The sequence below is a fragment of the Chiloscyllium punctatum genome, chromosome 6 (genome assembly GCF_047496795.1).
Source record: "Chiloscyllium punctatum isolate Juve2018m chromosome 6, sChiPun1.3, whole genome shotgun sequence".
In the NCBI taxonomy this organism is placed as follows: domain Eukaryota; kingdom Metazoa; phylum Chordata; class Chondrichthyes; order Orectolobiformes; family Hemiscylliidae; genus Chiloscyllium; species Chiloscyllium punctatum.
Window position 1 is genome coordinate 6,424,701 of NC_092744.1, and position 27,693 is coordinate 6,452,393.

The following is a 27,693-nucleotide window of genomic DNA, read 5'->3' on the forward strand; positions in this document are numbered from 1 at the left end:
CCCTTCGGTCAGTTTTAAATCTTTCCCCTTTCACCCAAAACCTATGCCCTTTCATTTTGGACTCCCCTAGTTGGGAAAAAGACCTGGTTATTCACCCTATCCATGCCCTCCTGATTGTATAAACCTCTATAAAAGGTCGCCCCTCAGCCTCTGACACTCCAGGGAAAACGGCCCCAAGATTAGAGTGGTGCTAGAAAAGCACAGCTGGTCAGGCAGCATCCAAAGAGCAGGAAAATGAATGCTGCCTGACCTGCTGTGCTTTTCCAGCACCACTCTGATCTGAACTCTTGTTTCCAGCATCTGCAGTCCTCATTTTTGCCTAGATCGGACTGTATCTGGGAAAATTAATAAGCAGTGAAACTCACGACTGATCTTGGAGGAACTATCGGGAGAAGTTCACAGCACAGAATCAGACAAGTTAATTGTTGTTTTAAGTGTGGCCTCCAGAGAATCTGCAATAGTGAGTAGAGTGGGTTCTTTCTTGATTATATGCTTTTGGAGATGCGTCTCTTGATTAAACTTAAAATACAAGCCATAACTATTAATTTAACCTGGGGCAGGGTTATTTTCTGGGTCTGTAGATTGTGAAGGAGCAAAAATGGCCTTTAATAGAGTGATATGTACTTCTTGTCAGATGTGGGAATTTAAAGAGTGTTTAAGGGTTACTACGGATCACATCTGCCATAAATGCTGTTGGATGAAAATCTTATCGATCGAATAAATCGGTTGGAGAGACAGTTAGAAGCAATGAGGAATTCGCAACAGCAACAGTATGTGATGGATAGCAGTTATAGAAAGTGGGGAAAATCTCAGATACAGTCACATAGATGGGTTAACTCCAGGAAGGGCAAGAGAGGTAGGCACCTAGGGCAGGAATCTTTTGTGGATATACCCATTTCAAACAGGCATGCTGTTTTGAAAATGTAGGGGGTGATAGATTCTCAGGGGAACGTAGCACGAACAGCCAAGTTTCTGGTTTTGAGACAGGATCTAATGCAACGAGGGGTACGACGGCTTCCAAGAGATCAATTGTGTTAGTGGATTCTGTCGTCAGAGGTACAGACAGACATTTCTGTGGCCAGCAGCGAAAAAGCAGAATGGTGTGTTGCTTCCTTGGTGCCAGGATCAAGGATGTCTCAGACAGGGTGCAGAATGTTCTCACGGGGGAGAGGGGCCAGCAAGAAGTCATTGGTTCCAATGTGGACAACAACATAGGAAGGGAAAAGGTTGAGACTCTGAAGGGAGATTACAGAGAATTCGGCAGAAATTTAAAAAGGAGGTCCTCAAAGGTAGTAATATCTAGTTTACTCTCTGTGCTACGAGCTAGTGAGGGCAGGAATAGGAGGATAGAGCAGATGAATGCATGGCTGAGGAACTGGTGTATGGCAGAAGGATTCACATTTTTGGATCATTGGAATCTCTTTTGGGGTAGAAGTGACCTGTACAAGAAGGACGGATTGCATCAAAATTGAAAGGGGACTAATATACTGGCAGGGAAACTTGCTAGAGCTGCTCGGGAGGATTTAAACTAGTAAGGTGGTTGGGGGGGGAGGGGGGGGGGGTGGGACCCAGGGAGATAGTGCGGAAAGAGATCAATCTGAGATTGGTACAGGTGAGAACAGAAGCGAGTCAAACAGTCAGGGCAAGTAGGGACAAGGTAGGATTAATAAATTAAACTGCATTTATTTCAATGCAAGAGGCCTAACAGGGAAGGCAGATGAACTCAGGGCATGGTTAGGAACATGGGACTGGGATATCATAGCAATTACAGAAACATGGCTCAGGGATGGGCAGGACTGGCAGTTTAATGTTCCAGGATACAAATGCTACAGGAAGGATAGAAAGGGAGGCAAGAGAGGAGGGGGAGTGATGTTTTTGATAAGGGATAGCATTACAGCTGTGCTGAGGGAGGATATTCCCAGAAATACATCCAGGGAAGTTATTTGGATGGAACTGAGAAATAAGAAAGGGATGATCACCTTATTGGGATTGTATTATAGACACCCCTGAATAGTCAGAGGGAAATTGAGAAACAAACTTGTAAGGAGATCTCAGCTATCTGTAAGAATAATAGGGTGGTTATGGTAGGGTACTTTGACTTTCCAAACATAGACTGAGACTGTCATAGTGTCAAAGGTTTAGATGGAGGGGAATTTGTTAAGTATGTATAAGCCAATTTTCTGATTCAGTACGTGGATGGCTCTACTAGAAAAGATGCAAAACTTGACCTACTCTTGGGAAATAAGGCAGGGCAGGTGACTGAGGTGTCAGTGGGGGAGCACTTTGGGGCCAGCGACCATAATTCTATTAGATTTAATATAATGATGGAAAAGGATAGACCAGATCGAAAAGTTGAAGTTCTAAATTGGAGAAATTTTGATGGTATTAGGCAATAACTTTTGAAAGCTGATTGGAGGCAGATGTTCGCAGGTAAAGGGACGGCTGGAAAATGGGAAGCCTTCAGAAACGAGATAACAAGAATCCAGAGAAAGTATATTCCTAATAGGGTGAAAGGGAGGGGTGGAAGGTGTGGGAATGCTGGATGACTAAAGAGGTTGAGGGTTTGGTTAAGAAAAAGGAAGCATATGTAAGGTATAGACAGGATAAATCGAGTGAATCCTTAGAAGAGTGTAAAGAAAGTAGGAGTATACTGAAGAGGGAAATCAGGAGGCCAAAAAGGGACATGAGATAACTTTAGCAAATAGAATTAAGGAGAATCCAAAGAGCTTTTACAAATACATAAAGAACAAAAGAGTAACTAGGGAGAGAATAGGACCCCTCAAAGACCAGCAAGGCGGCCTTTGTGTGGAGCCACAGAAAATGGGGGAGATACTAAATGAATATTTTGCATCAGTATTTACTGTGGAAAAGGATATGGAAGATATAGACTGTGGGGAAATAAATGGTGACACCTTGCAAAATGTCCAGATTACAGAGGAGGAAGTGCTGGATGTCTTGAAAGGTGGATAAATCCCCAGGACCTGATCAGGTGTACCCGAGAACTCTGTGGGAAGCTAGGGAAGTGATTGCGGGGCCTCTTGCTGAGATATTTGTATCATCAATAGTCACAGGTGAGGTGCTGGAAGACTGGAGGTTGGCTAACATGGTGCCACGGTTTAAGAAGAGTGGTAAGGACAAGCCAGGGAACTATAGACCAGTGAGTGTGACATCAGTGGTGGGCAAGTTGTTGGAGGGAATCCTGAGGGACAGGATGTACATGTATTTGGAAAAGCAAGGACTGATTCGGGATAGTCTTTGTGTGTGGGAAATCATGTCTCACAAACTTGATTGAGTTTTTTGAAGAAGACAGACAGAAGATTGATGAGGGCAAAGCGGTAGATGTGATCTATATGGACTTCAGTAAGGCGTTCGACAAGGTTCCCCATGGGAGACTGATTAGCAAGGTTAAATCTCATGGAATACAAGGAGAACTAGCAATTTGGATACAGAACTGGCTCAAAGGTAGAAGACAGAGGGTGGTGGTGGAGGGTTGTTTTTCAGACTGGAGGCCTGTGACCAGTGCAGTGCCACAAGGATCAGTGCTGGGCCCTCTACTTTTTGTCATTTACATAAATGATTTGGATGTGAGCATAAGAGGAACAGTTAGTCAGTTTGCAGATGATACCAAAATTGGAGGTGTAGTGGACAGCAAAGAGGGTTACCTCAGATTACAACAGGATCTGGACTAGATGGGCCAATGGGCTGAGACTTGGCAGATGGAGTTTAATTCAGATAAATGTGAGGTGCTGCATTTTGGGAGAGCAAATCTTAGCAGGACTTCTACACTTAATGGTAAGGTCCTAGGGAGTGTTGCTGAACAAAGAGACCTTGGAGTGCAGGTTCATAGCTCCTTGAAAGTGGAGTCGCAGGTAGATAGGATAGTGAAGGCGGCGTTTGGTACACTTTCCTTAATTGGTCAGAATTCTGAGTATAGGAGATGGGAGATCACGTTGTGGCTGTACAGGACATTGGTTAGGCCACTGTTGGAATATTGTGTGCAATTCCGGTCTTCTTCCTATCGGAAGGACGTTGTGAAACTTGAAAGGGTTCAGAAAAGATTTACAAGGATGTTGCCAGGGTTGGAGGATTTGAGCTACAGGGAGAGGCTGAACAGGCTGGGGCTGTTTTCCCTGGAGTGTTGGAGATTGAGGGGTGACCTTATAGAGGTTTATAAAATTATGAGGGGCATGGATAGGGTAAATAGACAAAGTCTTTTCACTGGGGTTGGGGAGCCCACAATTAGAGGGCATAGGTTTAGGGTGAGAGGGGAAAGATATAAGAGAGACCTAAGGGGCAACCTTTTCACAGAGAGGGTGGTATGTGTCTGGAATGAGCTGCTAGAGGAAGTGGTGGAGACTGGTACAATTTCAACATTTAAGAGACATTTGGATGGGTATATGAATAGGAAATGTTTGGAGGGATATGGGCCGGGTGCTGGCAGGTGGGACTAGATTGGGCTGGGATATCTGGTCGGCATGGACAGGTTGGACCGAAGGGTCTGTTTCCATGCTGTACATCTCTCAGACTTTATGAATGAAAACCTCTCATTCGTGAGTTCGTTCCAGTGCAGCCACGATGGGCCAAATAGCCTCCTTCTGCACTGCATTCCGTAATTCGATGAGTCAGGAAATTTCTTTACTGGCCACAGAAATGAGGTGACTTGCAGCTACAAAATTATAGTGTGTGGAATTATTTTTTGAAAAAAAGGAACATTAGGAGAGATCCTGTAGACCAGTGTTACTCTAGTCACGGTCCTGAATTTGGAGAGAAAAACATTAAAACCAGCACAAGGTACATATCACATTACAATAGTTGCAGGTTAGACTTTACTAGGCTTGCTGAAGGGCTCATGCCCGAAAGGTCGATTCTCCTGCTCCTTGGATGCTGCCTGACCTGTTGTGCTTTTTCAGCCACACATTTTCAGCTCTGATCTCCAGCATCTGCAGTCCTCACTTTCTCCTAGCTGACACATAGCCAGGAAATAGACAATAGGTGCAGGAGTAGGCCATTCAGCCCTTTGTCTTTGAAATCGACGTTTCAGGCAAAAGCCCTTCATCAGGAATAGCTTTTGCCCGAAATGTCAATTTCGCTGCTCCTTGGATGCTGCCTAAACTGCTGTGCTCTTCCAGCACCACTAATCCAGAACCTGGTTTCCAGCATCTGCAGGCATTGTTTTTACCCCCATTCAGCCCTTCATGCCTGCACCACCATTCAATATGATCAAAGCTGATCATTCCTTGTCAGTATCCTGTTCCTGCCTTATCTCAATAACCCTTGATTCCACTATCCTTGAGAGCTCTATCCAACTCTTTCTTAAATGAATCCAGAGACTGAGCCTCCACTGCCCTCTGGGGCAGAGCATTCCACACAGCCACCACTCTCTGGGTGAAGAAGTTTCTCCTCATCTCTGTCCTAAATGGTCTACCCCGTATTTTTAAGCTGTGTCCTCTGGTTCGGTTCTCACCCATCAGCAGAAACATGTTCCCTGCTGCCAGAGTGTCTAATCCTTTCATAATCTTATTATCGCACTTACAGCTGCTCTCTTCAAATTACTGCCTGCATTAATACAAATAGTCTGTCCTGGTTAATCAAAGATTGCATTACATTTGAAATATCAATTCTCATACCCTGAGATTAACTAGTGAACTGTAAATCGATAGGTGCATGGGTGAGTAAACCACTATGGTAAAAACTCACCACAGCACTAGGACTGCTCTCGGAGTGTGTGTGTGTGAAAAAGAGAAATAACTTGGAGATAGTTTAACTGGAGGTCTCACCTCGCCTGGAGGCGAAATCTAGAGGTCGGTGCTTTAAAGTAACCTCAGTCAGTGCAATATCCCGCCCTCAACTAGATACTCCTAACATTGTCGACAGTGAACATTGCTGTCCATCCCAAAGAGAACACCGAAAACATCGACGTAAAACAAAACTCTCAATAAAATCTGAATTAACTTTAGTTTTTACAAAGTTGGCGCCCTTCACAACCGCCGAGGCGGTACCCACAACTTTAATGAAGCTAAATAATGATATTAACGCACCCCACCCCTCAGTATAAAACGACACAACGGGCTGAGGTTGCCTGGAAGCCGGCAGGTCTCACTGAGAACCGTCTCCGTGAACCGGAGAGCCCAGGTTACCGTTTCAGACTCAGAGATATTACCCTCACCCCCTTCACCCCGGTCCATCTTACCGGCCGACTACTCGACCCTTTGATCTTGGCGGCGGGGTCATACACGTGGCACCTGACCGACGTGGAGCCAACATCGACGGCCAGAACGTACGTGTCACTCCGGCGAAGGCCATTTCGGACAGACCCCATCCCGGGGGAAAGAGAGAGAGAGAGACCGAGCTGGGAGCTGGGAGCCGGGACACTTCCCCCAAACCCGCGGGAGGGACGACTCAGACACACAGGAGGCGGGGAGCCATGAAACAAGGCTGGCTGATTAAAAATAAAAACCGCGGGGGCGTGAGAGGGAGAGGAAACACTGACAAAAACAACAACAACGAGACAGGTGCTTTAAAAAGAAAATCTAAGGTTGGAGGGGGGTTGAACCACAAGAGAAGCGAGATGTCTCCAGCTCAAAGTAGCAACAACCAGGGAGTTTGTTACTTTGTATCAAAGGAAATGTATCCAAGTGAAACACTCGCATCCTCGCGCTGGGCCTGCCCCACAGCGGGATCCCCGGCCACTCAACACCATCGCGCTGCCGTGTCCCTAACGAGCTGATCGTTTGGAGCCCCTCCCCAGTGAAGGGACGGCTGCTTCCTCCACACCCCCCACACCCCTTCGCCCCGCCCCCTGTGACGCAGCGCATCAGCCCATGTGAAAGGGGAGGTGCCCGGCGCAGAGCCATCGCTTGATGTTCTCGTTTGCAGTCGCTAGTGAAACACACCTTACCCCCCCCCCCAAACCCAGCAGATTATCGGGCAGCGCCTCCAAATAAACCGGTTGGACTATAACCTGGTGTTTAGTGATTTTTAACTAAATTAATTTGTCCCATTTGCCATCGTATGCTTCCAAACCCTCCCTGTTCACGAACCCATCCGGATGCCTTTTAAATGTTAAACAGGATATGGAGGTGCTGGTTTTGGGGGGGGGAAACAAGGTCAGACGTCACACGATACCAGGTTTACTTAAAATCACAAGCTTTTTGAGCGCAGCTTCTTTTCTGGTGATGTCAGTCCACCTGACTAAGGAGCAGCGCTCCAAAAGCTTGTGATTTCAAATAAACCTGTTGCACTATTTGGAGATGCCGGTGTTGGACTGGGGTGTACAAAGTTAAAAATCACAACACCAGGTCGTAGCTAGTGTGCTTCCAATTAAACCTGTTGGACTATAACCTGGTATTGTGTGATTTTTAACTGTTGCACTATAACCTGGTGTTATGCTCTGAAAGCTTATGGTTTCAAATAAACTTATATTGGACTATAATCCAGTGCCATGTGACTTCTGACCTTTTAAATATTGCAATTGTATCCACCTCCACCACTTCTTCTGGCAGCAAGTTCCACACACACACCACCCTCTGCATGAAAAAACTGCCCCGTAGGGTCCCTCTTCAATCTTTCCCCCTCACCTTAAATGTACGCCCTCTAGTTTTAGACAACACCCTGCCCCAAGGGGAGAAACCTTCTCTATCTACCCTATCCATGCCCCTCATGATTTTATAAACCTCTAAGGTCACCCCTAGGCCTCTGATGCTCCAGGGAAAATTTAGTTTTGTGTCAATGGCTCCCTCACTGAAAAATGTCCAACCTTACAACACTCCACAAATGGACACCATTGGCTTGGAAGCACGTCAGGACTTGTCCTTGGTGCTACTTAAATGCACCCTGCTTTTTCCCAATAGGTGCTGCCAGACCTGCTGAGATTTTCCAGCAACCTCTGATTTTGTTTCGACTTCAATGCAAGTCTTCCCGTGAGTAATGCAATTCTGTGGATCTATCTAAATCCTCACAGAATAAGGAACAGTCATCATCTCAAATGCAGCAAAATACTATGGATGCTGGAAATCTAAAACAAAAACATGAATTACTGGAGAAACTCAGGTCTGACAGCATCTGTGGAGAAAAGAACAGATTTAAATGCAGAGGTCTTTTTCCCAGGGTAGGGGAGTCCAAAACTGGAGGGCATAGGTTTAAGGTGAAAGATTTAAAAGGGACCTAAGGGACAACTTTTTCAAACAGTGGGTGGTCTGAGCCTGGAATTAACTGCCAAAGGAAGTGGTGGAGACTGATACAATTACAACATTTAAAGGCATCTGGATGGGTACATGAATCGGAAGCATTTAGAGGAATGTGGGCCTAGTGCTGGAAAATGGGATTAGGATACGTGGTCAGCATGGATGAGTTAGACCGAAGGGTTTGCTTCCGTGCTGTTCTAGGACTCTTCTTCAGAAGAGGATTAGAAATGCTGCCAGTTTTCAAATTCAATTATCTCGATTAGATTAGATTTTCTACAATGTGGAAACAGGCCCATTGGCCCAAACCAGTCCACACCGACCCTCCGAAGAGTAACCCAACCAGACCCATTTCCCTCTGACTAAAGCACCCAACACGATGGGCAATTTAACATGGCCAATTCCCTTGACCTGCACAACACTAGCATTTCATTAACTCAATCTATCTCATAGGGATTCCCACATGCTCACCACCCATGTCTTTTCCAACATCTCCTTACCAGACCTTCCTCAGGCAAATCAACTTTAAAATTCCACTTCTCACCATTATATCAACATTGTTTAAAGTGATCAAAGAAGTTGACAGTGATGGAAATAAATTATTTCCTCTGGTAGGAAGGTCAGAACAAAAGCATGTCACCTAACTTAAACTACACCAATACGCGATTTTATCTGAAAGGACTTCCCCACAAAACCAAAAAACTGTGAATGACCACAAAAAGCTGCTATAACTGGGTCAACTGAAGATGATATCTGACAAGATTTTTTTTCCCCAGTATCAATCGACAAAGCAGGTTAAAGGGGCCGAATGGCCTACTCCTGTTCCAATTTCTTATGATTCTAAGGGTTAAGAAGTCATATAAAGATAAAGCTCCGAGAAACAGACCAAGATCAATGGTCTTCTATGCATTTTCCATTTTGATGTTAATGTCACCTTTGGCTGTTTATTCCTAACCCGGCATTTTTCCTCAATTTATTCATATTTTAATTTATTGCATCTTCAAAAAGACCTAAATCTCCACAGCTGTCGAGCCTAGGGATGTCTCCAATCAAAATAGTAATTTCTCCGTCTTCATAATACTGTGTTGTGGTATTCACTGGATACTTCAACACGATACATTTGTTGGAGAGGTAAAAAGACAGAAAAATAAAGTGCCCCATCCCCCTCAACACACACACTGCAAATATTAGGATTGGTAGAAAAAAAATGATTTTTTAAAAGTTCAACTGTACAACATGAAAGTCATCAATGCAAAGTAAACTGGCATGAGTTCCAACATTCCAGGATGACTTACTGTCCTTGATCTGTGGTTTTGCAATAATAACCTTGGTGATAATGAAAATATAAAAAATGGAACACTAAACTGGTCATTAAGTGCAAGATTAGATTAGCTATCTCTTGTGGCAGGAAAGATGAGTGTTTAACATGAAGTTCAAATGTAGAAAAACCCCCCATAAAATCTGCATTGCTGGTATAGAATGGCTTGATTGCAAAAGTATAGTGTATTTTCACTAAAATGTAGCATACTGTAACACTGGTTACTTTTAAGTCATGTCGACTGGCAAATTGGAATACTGTATTATGAATTGTTGGGTGGAACTCGTGAACAGGAGTAGGCCATTCTTCCCTTCTAGCCTATTTGACCATTGTTAGATCACTGATGATTTGTATCTCAACACCACAAACCTGCTGTGCTTTTACAATCCTTGCCAACAATATTTAAGTTGGCATTATAATTTGTAAAGGGTATAAGTTTTTTTTGAGGGGGGTGCAAGGATTCCAAGTTTCTATGATGCTTTAGTTGAAGTGCTTTCTAACATCACCTCTGAATGGCTAACTGCAATTTTAAGTGATAAAACAGAATTGCTTAAAATTCTGTGCCGGATTGGCAGCATTTGTGGGGGGAGAACAAAACACAGCCAATATTTCTGATCAATGAGCTTTCTAACTTAAGGTTTTTGGGCCTGTAAATTGTGAAAATACACAATACTTTTGCAATCAAGCCAATCTATACCATCAATGCAGATTTTTCTACATTTAAACTTCATGTTAAACACTCATCTTTCCTGCCACAAGAGTTAGCTAATCTAATCTTGCACTTAATGACCAGATTAGTGTTCCATTTTTTTATGCGCTTTAACTGTAGATATAGATTAATCCAGTCATTATATTGTTTGAAAGAAAAAAATAAAAGTTCCCATTTTACTGGTAAATTAATCTCCCTTCACCTCCTGGGTCCATTGTACCTTTCTTCAAACAAGGGAATAAACATTTCAACATTCTTACTGTTTACATCACTTAAACTGGTTGCCACATTGACTACATACCTAACAATGATTTTGTTTTCCACCGTTTCAATTTCTGTAGATTAGAAATTACAAATTGGAGTGTAGAAACAGGGAAACAGACACTAGGTGAACCACACAATTTGTAAAATAATTTTGTGAAATAGTGACACAGAATTTATAATCAACCATCCTGGCAGAGTTCAGTACATATTAGATTCTGAGGTTAAATTACACCCTGCACAATAAGTAAATGCACAGAGTTCAGATAAAATTTCCATGCGCTCAGTAAAAGAACATGAGACTTCTTTTAACCCTACACTTCCCAAGTTGTTACAAATTACTAAATAACAGAATGTCAGCAACACATTTTGAACACTTGTAACAAAATGCTTTATTTGTAATATTGAGCTTGCCTTTACACGTCAGCAGAAAGTGCAACATTGAATTGTACTGTTATTAGCCAGTAATATCTCCATTGTTTAATACATAAAATGTAAAAAGTCCACATTTGTCAATAAATATGATTCATGTGTCACCAATGTCTTCACTGTACATCTTTCTTAGTCCAATGTGATTCATGTGAAAAGGCTTTAATACAATGTTAAGAATACTCATAAAAGCAAAATAATTTTAACATTGATAAACATTAAAATGTTTTTTGTGTCATAAAGTTAAAATTCTTAAAGTATTCTAAAACAAAAAGATTACAAGTAAATGCATAGAACCTACAAATCAGGCAGTAGATTTGAAATTTTCCGGATTCTATAAAACAATCTTGAAAGCACTTTCTACAACATCTACAGCAGAAGATGAATTTTTCTTTAGTCATATAAAATATATTGTTTTACATGAACACAATCAGACTTTTGGTGTTTTAACTGTACACTGGACATAATTGATTACATTGAATAAAAATGAAAATTACTTGAAATTTATATAAACGAAAATGATCACACATGTTGAGATGAGATATTGCAGTAGGAGATTCAGATGATCCCTGGATGACGGATGGTAGTTTCACAAGGTATCAGATGTGGACAAACGTGGGGCATCGGATGACACGAAACATGGATCTGGAGTACCTTTTAAAAGATTGAACACAATTAAAATTTAATGCCCATTTTCAATTACAGTATTTTCACCATTTCGGTACAGCTTAGGACATTTCTAGAAAATATTTCAATATTTCAAAGCACTGGTTTTAGCATGAGTCATAACTCATTTTAACAACCTGGGTCTTAAAACAAAAGCATTTCAGCAAACACAAGGGCGTTTAAATTTCTGGATCTTAAACAATAAATTACACCACTTTAACACAAAATTCAAAGTACCTGGACTCAATAATTACATTAAAGCAAAGAACTGTGGGTGCTGATAATCAAATGGAAACAGAAATTACTGGAGACGCACAGCACGTCTGGTACCATTCATGGAGAGAGAACACAGTTAACATTTAAAGTCCAATAACTCCTCTTCAGAACACATGCTAAAGACATCATACCAAACTCAAAACATTAACTTTGTAAACAGAGGATGCCAGACTCGCTAAGTTTCTCCAGCAATTTCTGTTTTTGAAATCAACAATTACAAGACAAGACAAAGAATAGGAACGAAATATCGGTACAAAATAATATATAACACACTATTCTGGTTGGATCTATATTTCCAATACATAAAATGTGACCATTAACTAAACCAGTAAGGAAAAGTGACACAAAATAAAGTAGTACCGATCATAATGTGGACTTATAGAACTGCAGTATTAATGGGTCATTGCTTTTACAAAATAAAATTAACCATGTATTTCCAAAAAGAAATTCTGAATAATTTTGTTTAGTCAAACAGGGACATCATTGAGAACCCTGAGAAACTCATTCAGACCAACAATTTCTAAGTGGACAGGCAGAGTGTGATGCTTTCAATCATTGCTGTAATTAATAAGCAAACAGCTTTAGCCAGATGACCAAGCAATTTTCAAACTTTAACAAGTTGGTTTAGTAGGTTATAAGGAATAATCTACCAAGGAAATGAGAACTACAAACATTAATTTTAAAAGTGAACCATCCACAAGCTTCAGAATACTACATGTAGTCTTTCATTCTACATTTTAAGCTGTGATAAACTAACTAAAAGAAATAAATTCAAAACTAAGTCATAATTTGTTACATCACAGTGCAGATCATAAACTGGAATCAATTAAATTCAGAATTAGAGTTTCTGCCCACTTCCAGTAGAAGGGTAGAAATGTCAAGGTACAGATCTCAAGCTGAATTCAAAACCAATATTGTTATAACAAAAATTAAATCATTACTATTTAAATTTTTGGAACTCACATGAGAATATATATTAAAAATGACAAGATTTGACTACACTTCTCTCTCAGTTGAGACTTATCTACCAGTACAGGGAAGTTATTATCAGTCTCGCAAGCGAAAATCAAAGATTTCTAGCTGGACCATGTATGAGATTAGCATTGGTGAAGCTAGAAAAATGGCAACATGACGTGATATCATGCTTTTGCAATTGAGTACAGTGCACAATCCATACTGAAAGAAAGGCAACAAACAGGAAATATCTATCAACTGTCAGTCATCATTAATTCACAGGAAATGCCACAGAAACAGGGAAATCATCATTTATACTGTACAAAAGGAGAAGTTGGCAAGTAAACTCTGGCAAATGTCTCAGTTAATGATGACTGATAGTTAACTATCAAGCTTTAAATTTTAAACCAGGCAGGTTGACCGATTGGTCATGATATTAGCCTGTGAACTGAGCCAGAGAATGGTGTCATATATTTTATTGACTTGAAACAGGCAGAGTAGGTATGCACATTCTTCTTGTCTGCAAAAACATGACGCTTGTATTAATGTATGTAACTTCTCGCAATGCTACACACCCGACCCATGATTCTAAATGGTTTGTTTGTGCAATCTGTCACATACTTGGCATTATAGAGCAAGTGGTATCCAATCGCTGAATCACATTTAACGTTAGACAGTGTTGAGTGTTTTGCAAGCGCAAGTTGGTTGAGTACGATCATATTTTGCTTTTTACTAACAGCCAAATGGATATACTGTTTGTACGAACTGCCAGTTTTTGGAAAGCTAGGCCGACATACCTATCATCACACTGGTAAAGAAATTCATATCACCACATTACTTGTTTATGAGATAGGCAGAATTTCTTTTTGGCTTGATATTTGATTTGATTTCTTGTAGTCATATGTACCTTGTACAGTGAAAGGCTTTGTTTGCGAGCAACACAGGTAGATCACAGTAAGCAAGGACAGAGAGATCATGGGGTGCTTAGACAAAGTGAGGCATACACGGTTACACTGCACAGGAGGTACATGAAGAAAGATCAGCATTAACAGGATCAACAGTATTAGAAGCTAGAGAGACCATTCATCAGTCCAATAACAGCCAGGAAGAAGCTGTTGCTGAAACTGCTGCTGTGTGAGTTCAAGCTTCTGTATCTTCTGCCCGATAAGAGACGTTGTAAGAGAGCATCACTGGGATGGGATGGATCTTTGACGATGTTGGCAACCTTTCCGTGGCACTAAGAGGTGTAAATGGAGTTTGTGGAATGGAGCTGAAAATATGTTGCTGGAAAAGCGCAGCAGGTCAGGCAGCATCCAAGGAGCAGGAGAATTGATGTTTCGGGCATGAGCCCTTCTTCAGGAATGAGGAGAGTGTCCCAAGCAGGCTAAGATAAAAGGTAGGGAGGAGGGACTTGGGGGGGGGGGGGCGTTGGAAATGCAATAGATGGAAGGAGGTTAAGGTGAGGGTGATAGGCCGGAGTGGGGGTGGGGGCGGAGAGGTCAGGAAGAAGATTGCAGGTTAGGAAGGTGGTGCTGAGTTCGAGGGTTGGGACTGAGACAAGGTGGGGGGAGGGGAAATGAGGAAACTGGAGAAATCTGAGTTCATCCCTTGTGGTTGGAGGGTTCCCAGGCGGAAGATGAGGCGCTCTTCCTCCAACCGTCGTGTTGCCATGGTCTGGCGATGGAGGAGTCCAAGGACCTGCATGCACTTGGTGGAGTGGGAGGGGGAGTTGAAGTGTTGAGCCACGGGATGGTTGGTTGGTTCGGGTGTCCCAGAGGTGTTCTCTGAAACGTTCCGCAAGTAGGCGGCCTGTCTCCCCAATATAGAGGAAACCACATTGGATGCAGCGGATGCAGTAAATGATGTGTGTGGAGGTGCAGGTGAATTTGTGGCGGATATGGAAGGATCCCTTGGGGCCTTGGAGGGAAGTAAGTGGGGGGGGGGGGGGGGGGCGGAGGTGTGGGCAGAAGTTTTGCATTTCTTGCGGTTGCAGGGGAAGGTGCCGGGAGTGGAGGTTGGGTTGGTGGGGGGTGTGGACCTGATAAGGGAGTCATGGAGGGAGTGGTCTTTTCGGAACGCTGATAGGGGAGGGGAGGGAAATATATCCCTGGTGGTGGTTCTGCTCCCAGGAGGACCAGTTCCAATACCGAACAACCCAGATGGCCTCCATCTTCAAAGACCGCAATTTTCCCCCAGACGTGATCGACGATGCTCTCCACCGCATCTCCTCCACTTCTCGCTCCTCCGCCCTTGAGGCTCACCCCTCCAATCGCCACCAGGGCAGAACCCCACTGGTCCTCACCTACCACCCCACCAACCTCCAGATACATCGTATCATCCGTCATCATTTCCGCCACTTCCAAATGGACCCCACCACCAGGGATATATTTCCCTCCCCTCCCCTATCAGCGTTCCGAAAAGACCACTCATTCCGTGACTCCTTCGTCAGGTCCACACCCCCCACCAACCCAACCTCCACTCCCGGCAACTTCCCCTGCAACCGCAAGAAATGCAAAACTTCCGCCCACACCTCCCCCCAACGTCCCTCCAAGGCCCCAAGGGATCCTTCCATATCCGCCACAAATTCACCTGCACCTCCACACACATGATTTACTGCATCCGCTGCACCCGATGTGGTTTCCTCTATATTGGGGAGACAGGCCGCCTACTTGCAGAACGTTTCAGAGAACACCTCTGGGACACCCGAACCAACCAACCCAACCACCCCGTAGCTCAACACTTCAACTCCCCCTCCCACTCCACCAAGGACATGCAGGTCCTTGGACTCCTCCATCGCCAGACCATAGCAACACGACAGCTGGAGGAAGTGCGCCTCATCTTCCGCCTAGGAACCCTCCAACCACAAGGGATGAACTCAGATTTCTCCAGTTTCCTCATTTTCCCTCCCCCCATCTTGTCTCAGTCCCAACCCTCAAACTCAGCACCACCTTCCTAACCTGCAATCTTCTTCCTGACCTCTCCGCCCCCACCCCCACTCCGGCCTATCACCCTCACCTTAACCTCCTTCCATCTATCGCATTTCCAATGCCCCTCCCCCAAGTCCCTCCTCCCTACCTTTTATCTTAGCCTGCTTGGGACACTCTCCTCATTCCTAAAAAAGGGCTCATGCCCGAAACATCAATTCTCCTGCTCCTTGGATCCTGCCTGACCTGCTGCACTTTTCCAGCAACACATTTTCAGCTCTGATCTCCAGCATCTGCAGTCCTCACATTTTCCTCTGTGGAATGGAGGTTAGCTTCTGTGATGGTCTGAGCTGTACACACAACCTTCTGTAGTTTCTTACGGTCCTGGGCAGAGCAGTTGCCGTACCAGATCATTATGCACCCAGACAGTATACTTTCTATGGTGCGCCTGTAAGAGGTGGCAAAAGTTCAGTTTGCACCCAATTTCCTAGGCCACCTGAGGAAGAAGAGGCCTTGTTGTGCCTTCCTGACTGTCACATCTATGTAGCAAGTCCAGGACAGGTTATCGGTTATCGAACTGACCTAGGAAGTGATGTTCTCAACTCTCTCAACCTCTGCTCCACTGATGTCCACCTTTGTCCCTGAAGTCAATGACCAGTTCTTTAATTTTGCTGACACTGAGACAGAGATTGTTATCAATGCATCATGACACATAGAGCAAAGTATGGCAAGCAAGACAGGAAAGCATATTGGAAACAGAAAAAAAATATAATTCAGATCAACAAAAACTGCAGGCAGTTTATGGCCTATTCCAGCAGCTGGTCACTGCTGGAGAAAATTTTATTTAAATGTGAAAATGTATTAGTACAGCACTCAAACTGACTTAGGATAAAAGATAGAATATTTCACAAAAAATGCTTGTTTCAAATACATGGAATGGAAGAACAATCGTGGACGGTAGAATACTCCATAAGTGCCACCTTTCAGTGGAGACAGGTTCCACCCTTTAACAACATTAACGAGGATCATCTGGAAATTAGGAAAGCTCATGATTGCATGAAAACGAAATCAACAGATCAAGACTAATTTTCAAAAAATTACTGTGAATGAAACTAAATTTCAAAAACAGTGTAATTAGATTCACCTTAGCTACTGCGGCAGTCGGGATGCTCCAAAATTGACTGCCAGTTTCCTGTGCTTGCGTTTACCCGATGAACCTGCCATTGGCCTTTGCTGCCCTTGGGGTTGAACAGGGGTCTGTACAATTGCTTTACTCTGGGATTCAAGGGTTGTTCGACCAGGCTGAAAAAAATTTCTTGAGGTGCTCGCAGAAGGATACCCATGTGATGATGTATTTGAAAAGTCCATCATGGGTGGTGGTTGACTGAATTTTTGCTGAATTGAATGATTATAGTCCTTGTCATCATGTGTTTTATTAAAGCTGGTCCTCCTCTTGGTCACCTTTGAAAGAAGAAAAACACACATGGTGATAACTACAACAAATGTTTCAGTGAAATAAAAAAAATTTAGACTATAGGGTCTTTACTTTTACAAGGCAGCAAACTCCACAAATCAAACTCAGGTCACCAAATGAAAGATTTGTACAAGATGACATCATTCTGCATTTTTGACATGAGATCTACAAGACATGGGTGACGTAGCCTTTGTAAAATATGGGTTGAAAAATGTGTTGCTGGAAAAGTGCAGCAGGTCAGGCAGCATCCAAGGAGCAGGAGAATCGACGTTTTGGGCATATGCCCTTCATTCCTTTCAGCTCTGATCTCCAGCATCTGCAGTCCTCACTTTCTCCTAGTTGATTTTAAAATATGGGTTGCCAGACAGAGTATGAGAATGTTTATTTTACTTCTTTCGTTTTATTAGGATAATTAAACTGCTCAGTTATGAACTACTTTTGACTCACTTATCATTTGTTTCTAATTTGCAAGGAAATCTGTCATTTAAAAAAATCAGGTAATTATCCACAAACCTGTTTTAGTTGTGTTATCTGAGAGATAATTATTATTCAAGTCACTGGAAGATCTAATATGCTCTTCTTTGCCACAAGTCTTTTACAACCATACGTAGGAGTCCTTAACCCAACGACTGTCACCAATTACATTGCAGCATTTACTCAGTCCTGCACTGAAATGTCAACTTTGAAGGACAAATTTTTGGTCTTTTTGGGGAATCAAGAGGCATGGAGGGGTGGACAGGAGGGAAAATGGAGTTCAGACCAAGCATTAGCCAGGAAGACAGGAGCAGGTTCAAGAGGTCATATGGGCTACTCCCACTTCTAATGGTCTTTTACCATCAGGATGGAGGAGAGCTTAAACTCAAACCACAGAGTCTGAAATAAGAATGACATTACTGAACCAACAAATGCCTTCTCTTCGTTCCCAGAAAAGAAGCACTTCATACCTCAAGAATTTTTATATACAGAGTCATAGATCTGTACAGCATGGAAACAGACCCTTCTGTCCAATCCGTCCATGCTGATCAGATATCCCAACGCAATCTAGTCCCACCTGCCAGCACCCGGTCCGTATCCCTCCAAACCCTTCCATTTCATATACCCATCCAAATGCCTCTTAAAATGTTGCAATTGTACCAGTCTCCACCACTTCCTCTGGCAGCTCATTCCATACCCGTACCACCCTGTGTGTGAAAAAGTTGCCCTTTCGGTCTCTTTTTTATATCTTTCCCCTCTCACCCTAAACCTATGCCCTCTAGTTCTGGACTCCCCGACCCCAGTGAAAAGAATTTGCCTATTTACCCTACCCATGGAATTACATTTCCTAGGCCTTAAACATGAAATCTAAGCTGAAAATTCAGTGCAGGATTAAAAAAAATGTGCTGTGTGTTTGAAATATTAAAATAGTATCCTGTCTACTTGCTCAAGTGAACACGAAAGAACCTTAAAGCATTATTTCAAGAAGAGTGTTGTTCCGGTATTCTGGTCAATGTTGTTCCCTAAAATACCATGAAAAGAACTGTAGATGTTTATCTGCTTTTTATTCATAGATTGGTTGCCTTGCCAATGAATACTGCAAATTTCTGCAAGTTGAAGTATTTAAGAAGAGGGATTACATTAATAAATGTTCTTGGATTTTAAAAAACATTTAAAGCACCATGCAATGAGAGTTCAGAGACTTGATGGAATGTTTATTCCCCACGCCCTAATGCAACAGAAACCAAATAGGCATCAGTTTAAAAAAGTAGCCAATCAACCCATTCCCACCAGCTGAGGATTTAAACACAACTAATTCAAAGCCAATAATTAGTTCAGATGGTTGATTGGCTGGTTTGTGATGCAGAGTGATGCCAACATCATGGGATCAATTCCTGCACTGGCTGAGGTTACAATGAAGGATTTTACTGGTCAACATCTCCCCTGGCCTGAGGTGTGCTGACCTCAGATTAGACTACCACCCAGTCATCTCTCTCTCTCTCATGAAAGAATAAACCTATGATCTGCAGGACTATGCGATTAATGTTCCTCCCAAAATGAGGCGTCATGTTATGTAAATTGGGATCTTATCTGCACTTGAGTACACAAATACAACAAGATGACTTATCCAAGACATTGTTTGGATATCAAGCAAGAGACTATGCCTTTTGTCTGTGATCTGTTTCATATTTCAAAACACCTCTTGCTTCAGTTCCTCTCAATGGCAGCGAACACAGTGTTAACACAAAAAGCCATGGAAACCTACCTGCAAAGGCACAAATTGATTGTGAGTACCAATAAGCACTCCTCCAGGACAGATGTTTGCTGAATATGGGATCTGAAAGCTATTGTACAGTGGGGGAGGAATCAAAGTTGTCCAAGGCATAGGACCATATCCATTAGGAGCTGCAGACATCAGACTGCCTGAGGATTGAAAGACATTCAAATATTATAAGATTATTTCACATTTGGGAATGTTTTAAAAATGGACTGTTCCCATCCTCTTATATTCATTTATTACTTTAATTTTTAACAGTTCCAATTTCCATTTCACACAATTTCTCACTCTTGAGTGATTTGATTTGCTGAGTTTCATTTCCATATCTTTCCCTGCTTGCTATGTTTGGTCTGTTGCTTTCAAATTTTATTCCCTGGATATTACTAAAAAATAAACTGACATTTTTCCGGAGTGATAGCACAACCTCAGCAAAGTTACATGGGAGACAAGACCAACCTGCACCCAGTGACTATTATGGTATTAAACTACCCTTAACCATTTTGGATAACAGCTTTCCTTGGAACAAGATAATTATAAAAAGTAATACAAAATTTGTTGTTAAATTACATTTCTAATTCAATAATTTACTAAACACAACATCTAAAATTTCAATATAGTAGTCATGGCAAACACGGAAAACCAACAGAAACTGAATGATGTTGCCTGTGGTAAAGTACTGAAAATGTGTTGCTGGAAAAGCGCAGCAGGTCAGGCAGCATCCAAGGAACAGGAAAATCGACATTTCGGGCATTAGCTTATTCCTGAAGATGGGCTTATGCCCGAAACATCGATTCTCCTGTTCCTTGGATGCTGCCTGACCTGCTGCGCTTTTCCAGCAACACATTTTCAGCTCTGATCTCCAGCATCTGCAGTCCTCACTTTCTCCTGTGCTAAAGTACCCCAAAACTCAAGAAAAGAGCAATGCTAAGGAGTACATGTAGACAAGTGGATATTAACAAAAGTTTTTTTTTGCATTATTTCATAAATTTCTAGGGCCTACTTAACATTTTCCTAAAACATCAATACCTCACTACTTCTGTACCACAGGTTACTCAAAACTGAAATGGAAAAGCTACAATTATTAATGTATGCTAAGATTTTAATTATCAGATATTTCTTACCAGGGGTCTGACCAAAGGATGGTGGAATGACAGGTGGTGGTACAGCTCCTGTAACTGGTTGATAACCGGAAAACATATTTGGAGGGAGGGGAACATTTTGTCCTGTGGCATGCTGTATGAGCAGAAGTTAAAATAGCAAATAAATACCGCAACTGAAATGAGATAGCAACAGGTATCTTTCTTTGTAAAATAGTAGATTAAGTAAGCTGAAATCTTAACTGCCATATTAGCAAGTTGAAAATAGCAAAGGATGTTGTTTGTACCAATCGCTGTAATGCAAACGCTGCAGCCTTTTCCTGTGCTTCACTGTCTGACTGGCATTGAGGTCCATGCACAAGCAAACCATTTGCTAACTTTACTTGACAAACAGTCAGGCCCTAAAGAAAACAAGAGCATTTTATTAACAACCAGTAGTTGAATTGTGTATGTAATAGTGGATAAATGGTTGCAATTATAAAGAGGCATTTTGTAAACATAAGATGAAAAAAGATAACCAGAATAACCAGATCAAAACATAAAATGTGCTCTTAAGAGTAAATAAAACAAAGAATTTTAGATGCTAGAGATCTGAAATATAAACACAAAGTGCTGGAGAAACTCAGCAGGTCTGGCAGCATCTGGAGAGAGAAAAACTGTCCAGCAACGTCCTGGTGAACTGTCACTGAATTTAAAATGTTAATTGTATTGTTCTCTACAGATGCTGCCAGACCTACTGACTCTGTTAAGAATATCTAATTTCCCACGAGCTGAAATTATTTCAATATTGGTGCTACTTCAATGGAAGAATCTGCATTTATTTTTATGAACAATAAATTTCTCTTCCAATTTACCGCATAAAATAAATTATTTTGTCTATTATTGTAGCAAACCATATGTTCCAAAGAAAGGATTATTACCTTCCACAACCATTAAAAAGTATGGTCTCTCCAAATATTCAGCACCTCTACCACTATGCACAGTATCAGTTAGCCACTAGAGATATCAGGATCATACAGCATTATTGAGGCGCGAGTAGTTTATTATTAGTGGTATTTGAACAAATTTTTCAAATCTCTTATTGCGAATTATTTTGCTCAACATCCATAATCATTAATTGCTGTATTTAGCAATTATTTAAAATAATATTTACTCCTTTGATATATATCCCCCCCCAGGCTGAAATATAGCTTAAAACATATAGCAGTTAAAATTAATACTTCAAATACATTGATCCAACAAGCAAGTCTTCATCACTATTCTTAAGTAACAGCAGTGCAGTACAGATCAGCACCCACTTCCATTCTGCTATTGGAAACACCTTAAGGGGAGGTGGAAGACTCACAATCCAGAACGCCAGGCTTATGTACTGGGATTCAAATCCCATCATGGCAGAAGGTTACATTTGAATTCAGTAAGTATCTGGAATTTAAAAAACTGACTTTATGGGAACTACATAACCATTGCCATTTGTCATTAAAGAACGATCCTTTTCATCGTTAGAAATCACACACCGGGTTATAGTCCAACAGGTTTATTTGGAAGCACCATCTTCAACGACCTGATGAAGGAGCAACGCTCCAAATGCTAGCGCTTCCAAATAAACATGTTGGACTATAACCTGGTGTTGTTTGATTTTTAACTTTGTACACCCCAGTCCAACACCGGCATCTCCAAATCACGATCTTTCTCATTGTAACTGAATAATTGAGACCATTTCTGGGGAAGGTGGGATCTGTTCAAGAGGGACAGGGTCAATATTCTTGCAGATGGCTTTGCTAGCTGTTGGGTGGACTTTAAACAAGGTTGGCAGGTGGATGGAAATCCAAGGGAAGGCTCTGAGTCAGCGAGAGTTTGTGAGGGATTAAGGAAAAAGAGAATCGAGATTATAAATAAAAAGTAAGAAACAACTGAGCAATGTAGCACGAAGATGAGTGGAAACTAGGTAGTGGACAGAAAAAGTGAGCATGTTTCAAAATAAAGGTTCTTCTGGTGGAGGTGTTAAGAATCAAAAAGGAAGGTATTAAAACTGACATAAGGGCACTTTACCTTAATGTTCGCAGCTTTCGAAACAAGGTAAACAAATTGATGACACAAATCATCATGAGTGAGTATGATTTAGTGGCCATTACAGAAATATAGTCGCAGGGTAGTCACTACTGGGAGTTAAATATCCAGGAGTATCAGACTATTTGGAAGGACAGATAGGAAGGAAAAGGGAGGTGGCTTAGCTCTGATACTTAAGCCTGACCTCAGGGCAGTATTGACAGATGACATAGATTCTATGGAGAAAAAGGTTGAACCAATGAGGGCAGAAATTTGCAAATGGCAAATTCACTGAAAGACAGTCTATAGGTCAGCAAATAATAACATCGCAGTGTGGTAGGCAAAAAACAAATAAATAACTAAAGCATGTTAAAATGGAACAGCACTTTTTATGAGGGATTTTAATCGACATATTGACTGGTCAAACCATGTTAGTCAAGGCATCCTTGAGGAGAAATTCATAGAAATATTGACGATAGTTTCCTTGAACAGTACGCAATAGAACCTATAAGGGAACAAGCAACCCTAGATCTGGTCCTGTGTAATGAGTCAAGAATAATTAATGATCTTATAGTCAGGGAGGAGCGATCACAGTATGGCTGAATTTCAAATAGAGATGGAGGGTGAGAAGGTAAAATCCAATACCAGTCTCTTGTTCTTAAAGAAAGGAGACTACAATGGGATGAGGGAGGAGTTGGCTAAGGTAGACTGAGAGCAAAGACTACATGATGGGATAACTGAGGAACAGAGGAGGATTTTCAAAGTGATTTTTCAGTGCTCAACTGAAGTATATCCCAGCCAAAGGGAAGGACTGTAGGAAAAGGATAATCAGCCATGGATAATTAAGTGAATAAAGGAGAGTATCATATTGAAAGTTAATGCACACAAAGTGGCAAAGATCAGTGGGAAACTAGAGGATTACATGAGAGAGGAGTATGGCATTGAGGTAGAGGATGAGTTATGATGTTGTTGAATGGTGGAAAAGGTTTGATAGGCCAAACGGCAACACCTATTTCTATTTTCCAAATTCCCATGGTTGAATTGACCAATCAAAACAATTCCCACCTAGATGTGAGTGACAATGTGGATAAGGATGGCACGGTGGCTCAGTGGTTAGCACTGCTGCCTCACAGCACTAGGATCCCAGGTTCGGTTCCAGCCTTGGGTAACTGTCTGTGTGGAGTTTGCACATTTTCCCCGTGTCTGCGTGGGTTTCCTCTGGGTGCACCAGTTTCCTCCCACAGTCCAAAGTTGTGCAGGTCAGGTGAATTGGTCATGCTAAATTGCCCATTGTGTTCGATGCATTAGTCAGAGGGAAATGGGTCTGGGTGGGATAGTCTTCGAAGGATCGCTGTGGACCTGTTGGACCGAAGGGCCTGTTTCTACACTGGAGGCAATCTAATCTAAAAGGATTACCAAATCTTGTTGACACCAAACGATTTTAATTCTGCACTGGGGTCTGCTAACAGCAACATTCATGGTGCTTGAAGCCAGAATTCCAGTTTAAATTGTTAATAATCTGTTCCAACAAATACAAACCCAGATCACTAAAACCAGAGAAACCCACCTCAGCTCTGCCCAGCACAACTACAACACAGCCTGCTCAGAAGATACTTTTAGGTTAAGTATCTCTCATTTACTTACAATTTCTTTGATTTGATAAAATAATTGAGTCTTAAAGGCTTTAAGAGTTCACTGATTTTTTAAATTTTAACTCTCAAAGTAAAGTAAAATAACTCCACAGAGTTGGCATCCCATCACAGAGTCATCCTTTATTTACGTGTGGATATCCTTGACACTGACCCAGCTGGCTCAGAGTCAGCTCTCATTGTAAACAGAACTTCTGACAAGTCTCTTTATACTTGTCAGCCAGGGCTCCCTGATTAGATGGAATTACAGCCCCAATCAGGGAACTCATATTCTATGAGGTCCACCTGGCTGACCTCATTACAATCACTACCCAAACACACACACTGCTTGCACGAATAACAATCCAATGTAGACAGCATGTCTTTAGCTGAGCAAACCCACTTACTGTTTCTGATCCTATCTTTCTGATTGTTCACCTCTTAAAGCAACATGACCCCAACCTTTTAAGTGTAACACATTACCATCTGCTTCAACTGCTCCTGAATCCCATTTTCCACAGTTCAAATTTAATTTTAAAACTAAAATGACATTCTACTTAGAATACGTGGACCATGGACTACATAATCACATCACTGGACACAGGCTACACTTGATCAACATTCTAAAGTACTTGAATGCAGAGTAATTTAAATATCTGCAAATATCCTTCATTGCTTAAAATCTTTTTATAAACACAATCTAAGCCTAAGTTGATAACAATCAATGAAAATAACTAAATTCATCTAATTGCCTAGTAGCGCCACCTAGTCAGCAACTTTGGCTTTAATTCAGATGGCGCACTTACATACATTACTAGATTTCAAAATGGGCCAATGGTAACACACTCATTTCGGTCAAAAACAGAATTCTGGTACAATTCCAAAGACTTTGGCATATCATCAAGGCTGACATTTCAGTGCAGTGTTGTGGAGGTGCGACATTTTTGGAGGTGCTGTTTTTCAGATGAGAAATGAAATACTGTCCAGTGGACATGAATGAATCCAGACACTCAAAGAAGAACAAGGGGAATTAATTCCCCTGGTGTCCTGGCTATAATTTATCCTTCTACAAATATCCGAGAGAGATTTTCAGTCACTTAGCTCGTCACAATTTGTGGGACTTAGTTGTGTGTAAATTGCTGATATTTTCTAACATTACAATGTTTGAAACACATTCTATTGCCTGTAAAGCACCTCAGATTATCCTGAAGTTCTAAAAGATGCTGTATAAATGCAAGCTAATTTCTGATGTTAAAAAAATCCAAAATAACAAAACGTTCCTTTACTGACAAATTCTCATGAGAAAATACATTTTGCATAATTAAGGATAATAAATTATTTACAGCATAGATTTGAACCTTGGCCAATCTTATGGACAGCAGAAATCCAAAAATACACGCAAGATTTGAAGCTAACTATCTTTTCTGAGGGGGCGACGACAGGGTAGATATTGAGAAGACGGTTTCACGGGAGGGGGTAATCTCAAAACTACAGGACACAGTTACAGAATAAAGGACATTTAAAACTGAAATGCAAATAAACGACTTCACCCATAAAGTCAAGAATGTCTGAAATTCTCTATCACCAGAGAATGGTGGAGACTAAATTACTGAAAAGTATTTATAGAGAAGGGTTATAGATTTTTGAAACAACAGCTGAGTTCATTGCTGTCCTGAGCTGGGGTGAAAGAATAGTTGAGGTCTGGGGCAGATCAGCCATGATCATTTTGAATGGCAAAGCAGGACTGAGGCACCAAACAGCTGACAGCTGCACCTATTTCTTATGCCTTATGTCCACTGGACTGTTAAAAACTTCAATAAACACATTTCTTAAAAAGTTGAAAGTTGTAAAGTTTCCAAAATGTCTGTTTTACCAGACTGATTTACTAGCCTATTTACCACAAGTACAATTGACTGAAATCCTAACTGCCTTGCATTGGATTGATGACAATCCAGGAGCTCAGATCAACAGAGGCAGCATCAGTATCAATATTAACAAGAATGGAACTCACTAAAATGAGATAACACAGATAAATTCAACATTTGTTTACACAGTTCAAACTGGAATTCTATGAGCAATTGATTTTACTGTGGAATAAATCATGATTGTGAATAGATTTATAAAGATCAAAAGTTTGGGAGAAGATTTGTAGCTCGGGTGCTCGTTGTTGTGGTTCTGTTCGCCGAGCTGGGAATTTGTCTTGCAAAGGAATTCCCTGGCTGTTCTCTGTCCTTGAGGCATGGCACTCCTCCACAGAGTCTATCAACAAACACATCGACCTGGACCCAACATACCGGCCACTACAGCGGACAGCTGGAACTGACAACCGGAAGCGGCAGAGACAGGCCACTATAAATGCTGGAGGAAACAGCACAGAAGCACTTCACAGGAGGCTCCCAAGCACTGAGGATGTCACCTAGACAGGGGACGAAACGTTTGCAAGACAAATTCCCAGCTCGGCGAACAGAACCACAACATTTATAAAGATCATTAAAATAATGTGTCCTTGAATAGCAGTGATTTGGACAAATGTTTGCCTGGCAATTCGATCTTAATTACCATAACTATGTTTTAGTACTGGTAAGAAATGCAACAAGAAATTCTTTAGCACCTGCCAAATCAATTCAAAGGGTAAAACTTGAAATAGTGAACTGATCATCAGCTTCACCTTTGATCAGTAAAAGAACACAGGTAGTTCCTGCATTGTGAACAGATTCCATTCACAACTCGAATTGTATGCAAGTTGGAACACAGTGCAGGATAATATAAAATAGCCATTTGGAAGTATGAAGTATTAATACACCTGTGTGGGATTGCATTTGTCACCACCATTGCTCCTAAGTGAGACATTTGGAAATCGGGGTCTGTCTTTTTTTGCAAGTTGCTTTCCGATTCACAAGACTGTAGCCGATTGGTAAATTGTAAATTCACATTTGTTCCAACCTGTGGGCTCTTGATGAAGCTAAAATCTGGATGTGGTAGACCAATTCTAGCACAAATGGTGATCAACTCGGACACTGAAGTGGATAAAGGAGGTTGCTGGCGTCCTTGATAATGCCCTGACAGTTCTCCACTCTGCAAACCGTGAGGTTTGTTCATTTGTGCAGCTGGGGAATAAAAGATAAAATACAGTTTAAGCTATTTTCCACAGAGACAGAGATAAGAATTTTGCCAACAATAGGAATTGAATATAAAATCCAACACTGTACACACATCGAATCTAATACTATAGTTACTTATAATTAAAGTTTTTTCAGATTAGATTCCCTACAGTGTGGAAGCAGGCCCTTCGGCCCAACCAGTCCACACCGACCCTCCGAACAGTAACCCACCCAGACCTACTTACCTCTGACTAATGCACCTAACACTATGGGCAATTTAGCATCACCAATTCGCCAATTCATCTTTAGAATGTGGGAAGAAACCAGCGCACCTGGGGGAAACCCACGCAGACATGGGGAGAATGTGCAAACTCCACAC

The 27,693-nt window shown here is 41.7% G+C and overlaps 2 protein-coding genes across 8 annotated transcripts in view; both read right to left on the reverse strand.

Annotated features, from left to right (window-relative positions):
- Nucleotides 1–6,747, reverse strand: part of gk5 (glycerol kinase 5) — a 101,117-nt gene extending 94,370 nt beyond the window's left edge. For 2 of the 3 annotated variants that reach the window (XM_072571966.1, XM_072571967.1), the window contains exon 1: nucleotides 6,191–6,747. In XM_072571966.1, the coding sequence (XP_072428067.1) occupies nucleotides 6,191–6,303 (113 nt within the window). In that variant the 5' untranslated portion in view covers nucleotides 6,304–6,747. The remainder of the gene's footprint in view (nucleotides 1–6,190) is intronic. The other variant, XM_072571965.1, reaches the window with a different exon arrangement.
- A 4,088-nt stretch (nucleotides 6,748–10,835) lies between these two features.
- Nucleotides 10,836–27,693, reverse strand: part of xrn1 (5'-3' exoribonuclease 1) — a 122,703-nt gene continuing 105,845 nt past the window's right edge. For all 5 annotated transcript variants that reach the window (XM_072571971.1, XM_072571973.1, XM_072571972.1 and 2 more), the window contains 6 exons: nucleotides 27,157–27,320; nucleotides 20,827–20,940; nucleotides 20,564–20,675; nucleotides 19,431–19,588; nucleotides 16,862–17,178; nucleotides 10,836–11,551 (listed from right to left, as the gene is read on the reverse strand). In XM_072571971.1, the coding sequence (XP_072428072.1) occupies nucleotides 16,867–17,178; nucleotides 19,431–19,588; nucleotides 20,564–20,675; nucleotides 20,827–20,940; nucleotides 27,157–27,320 (860 nt within the window). In that variant the 3' untranslated portion in view covers nucleotides 10,836–11,551; nucleotides 16,862–16,866. The remainder of the gene's footprint in view (nucleotides 11,552–16,861; nucleotides 17,179–19,430; nucleotides 19,589–20,563; nucleotides 20,676–20,826; nucleotides 20,941–27,156; nucleotides 27,321–27,693) is intronic.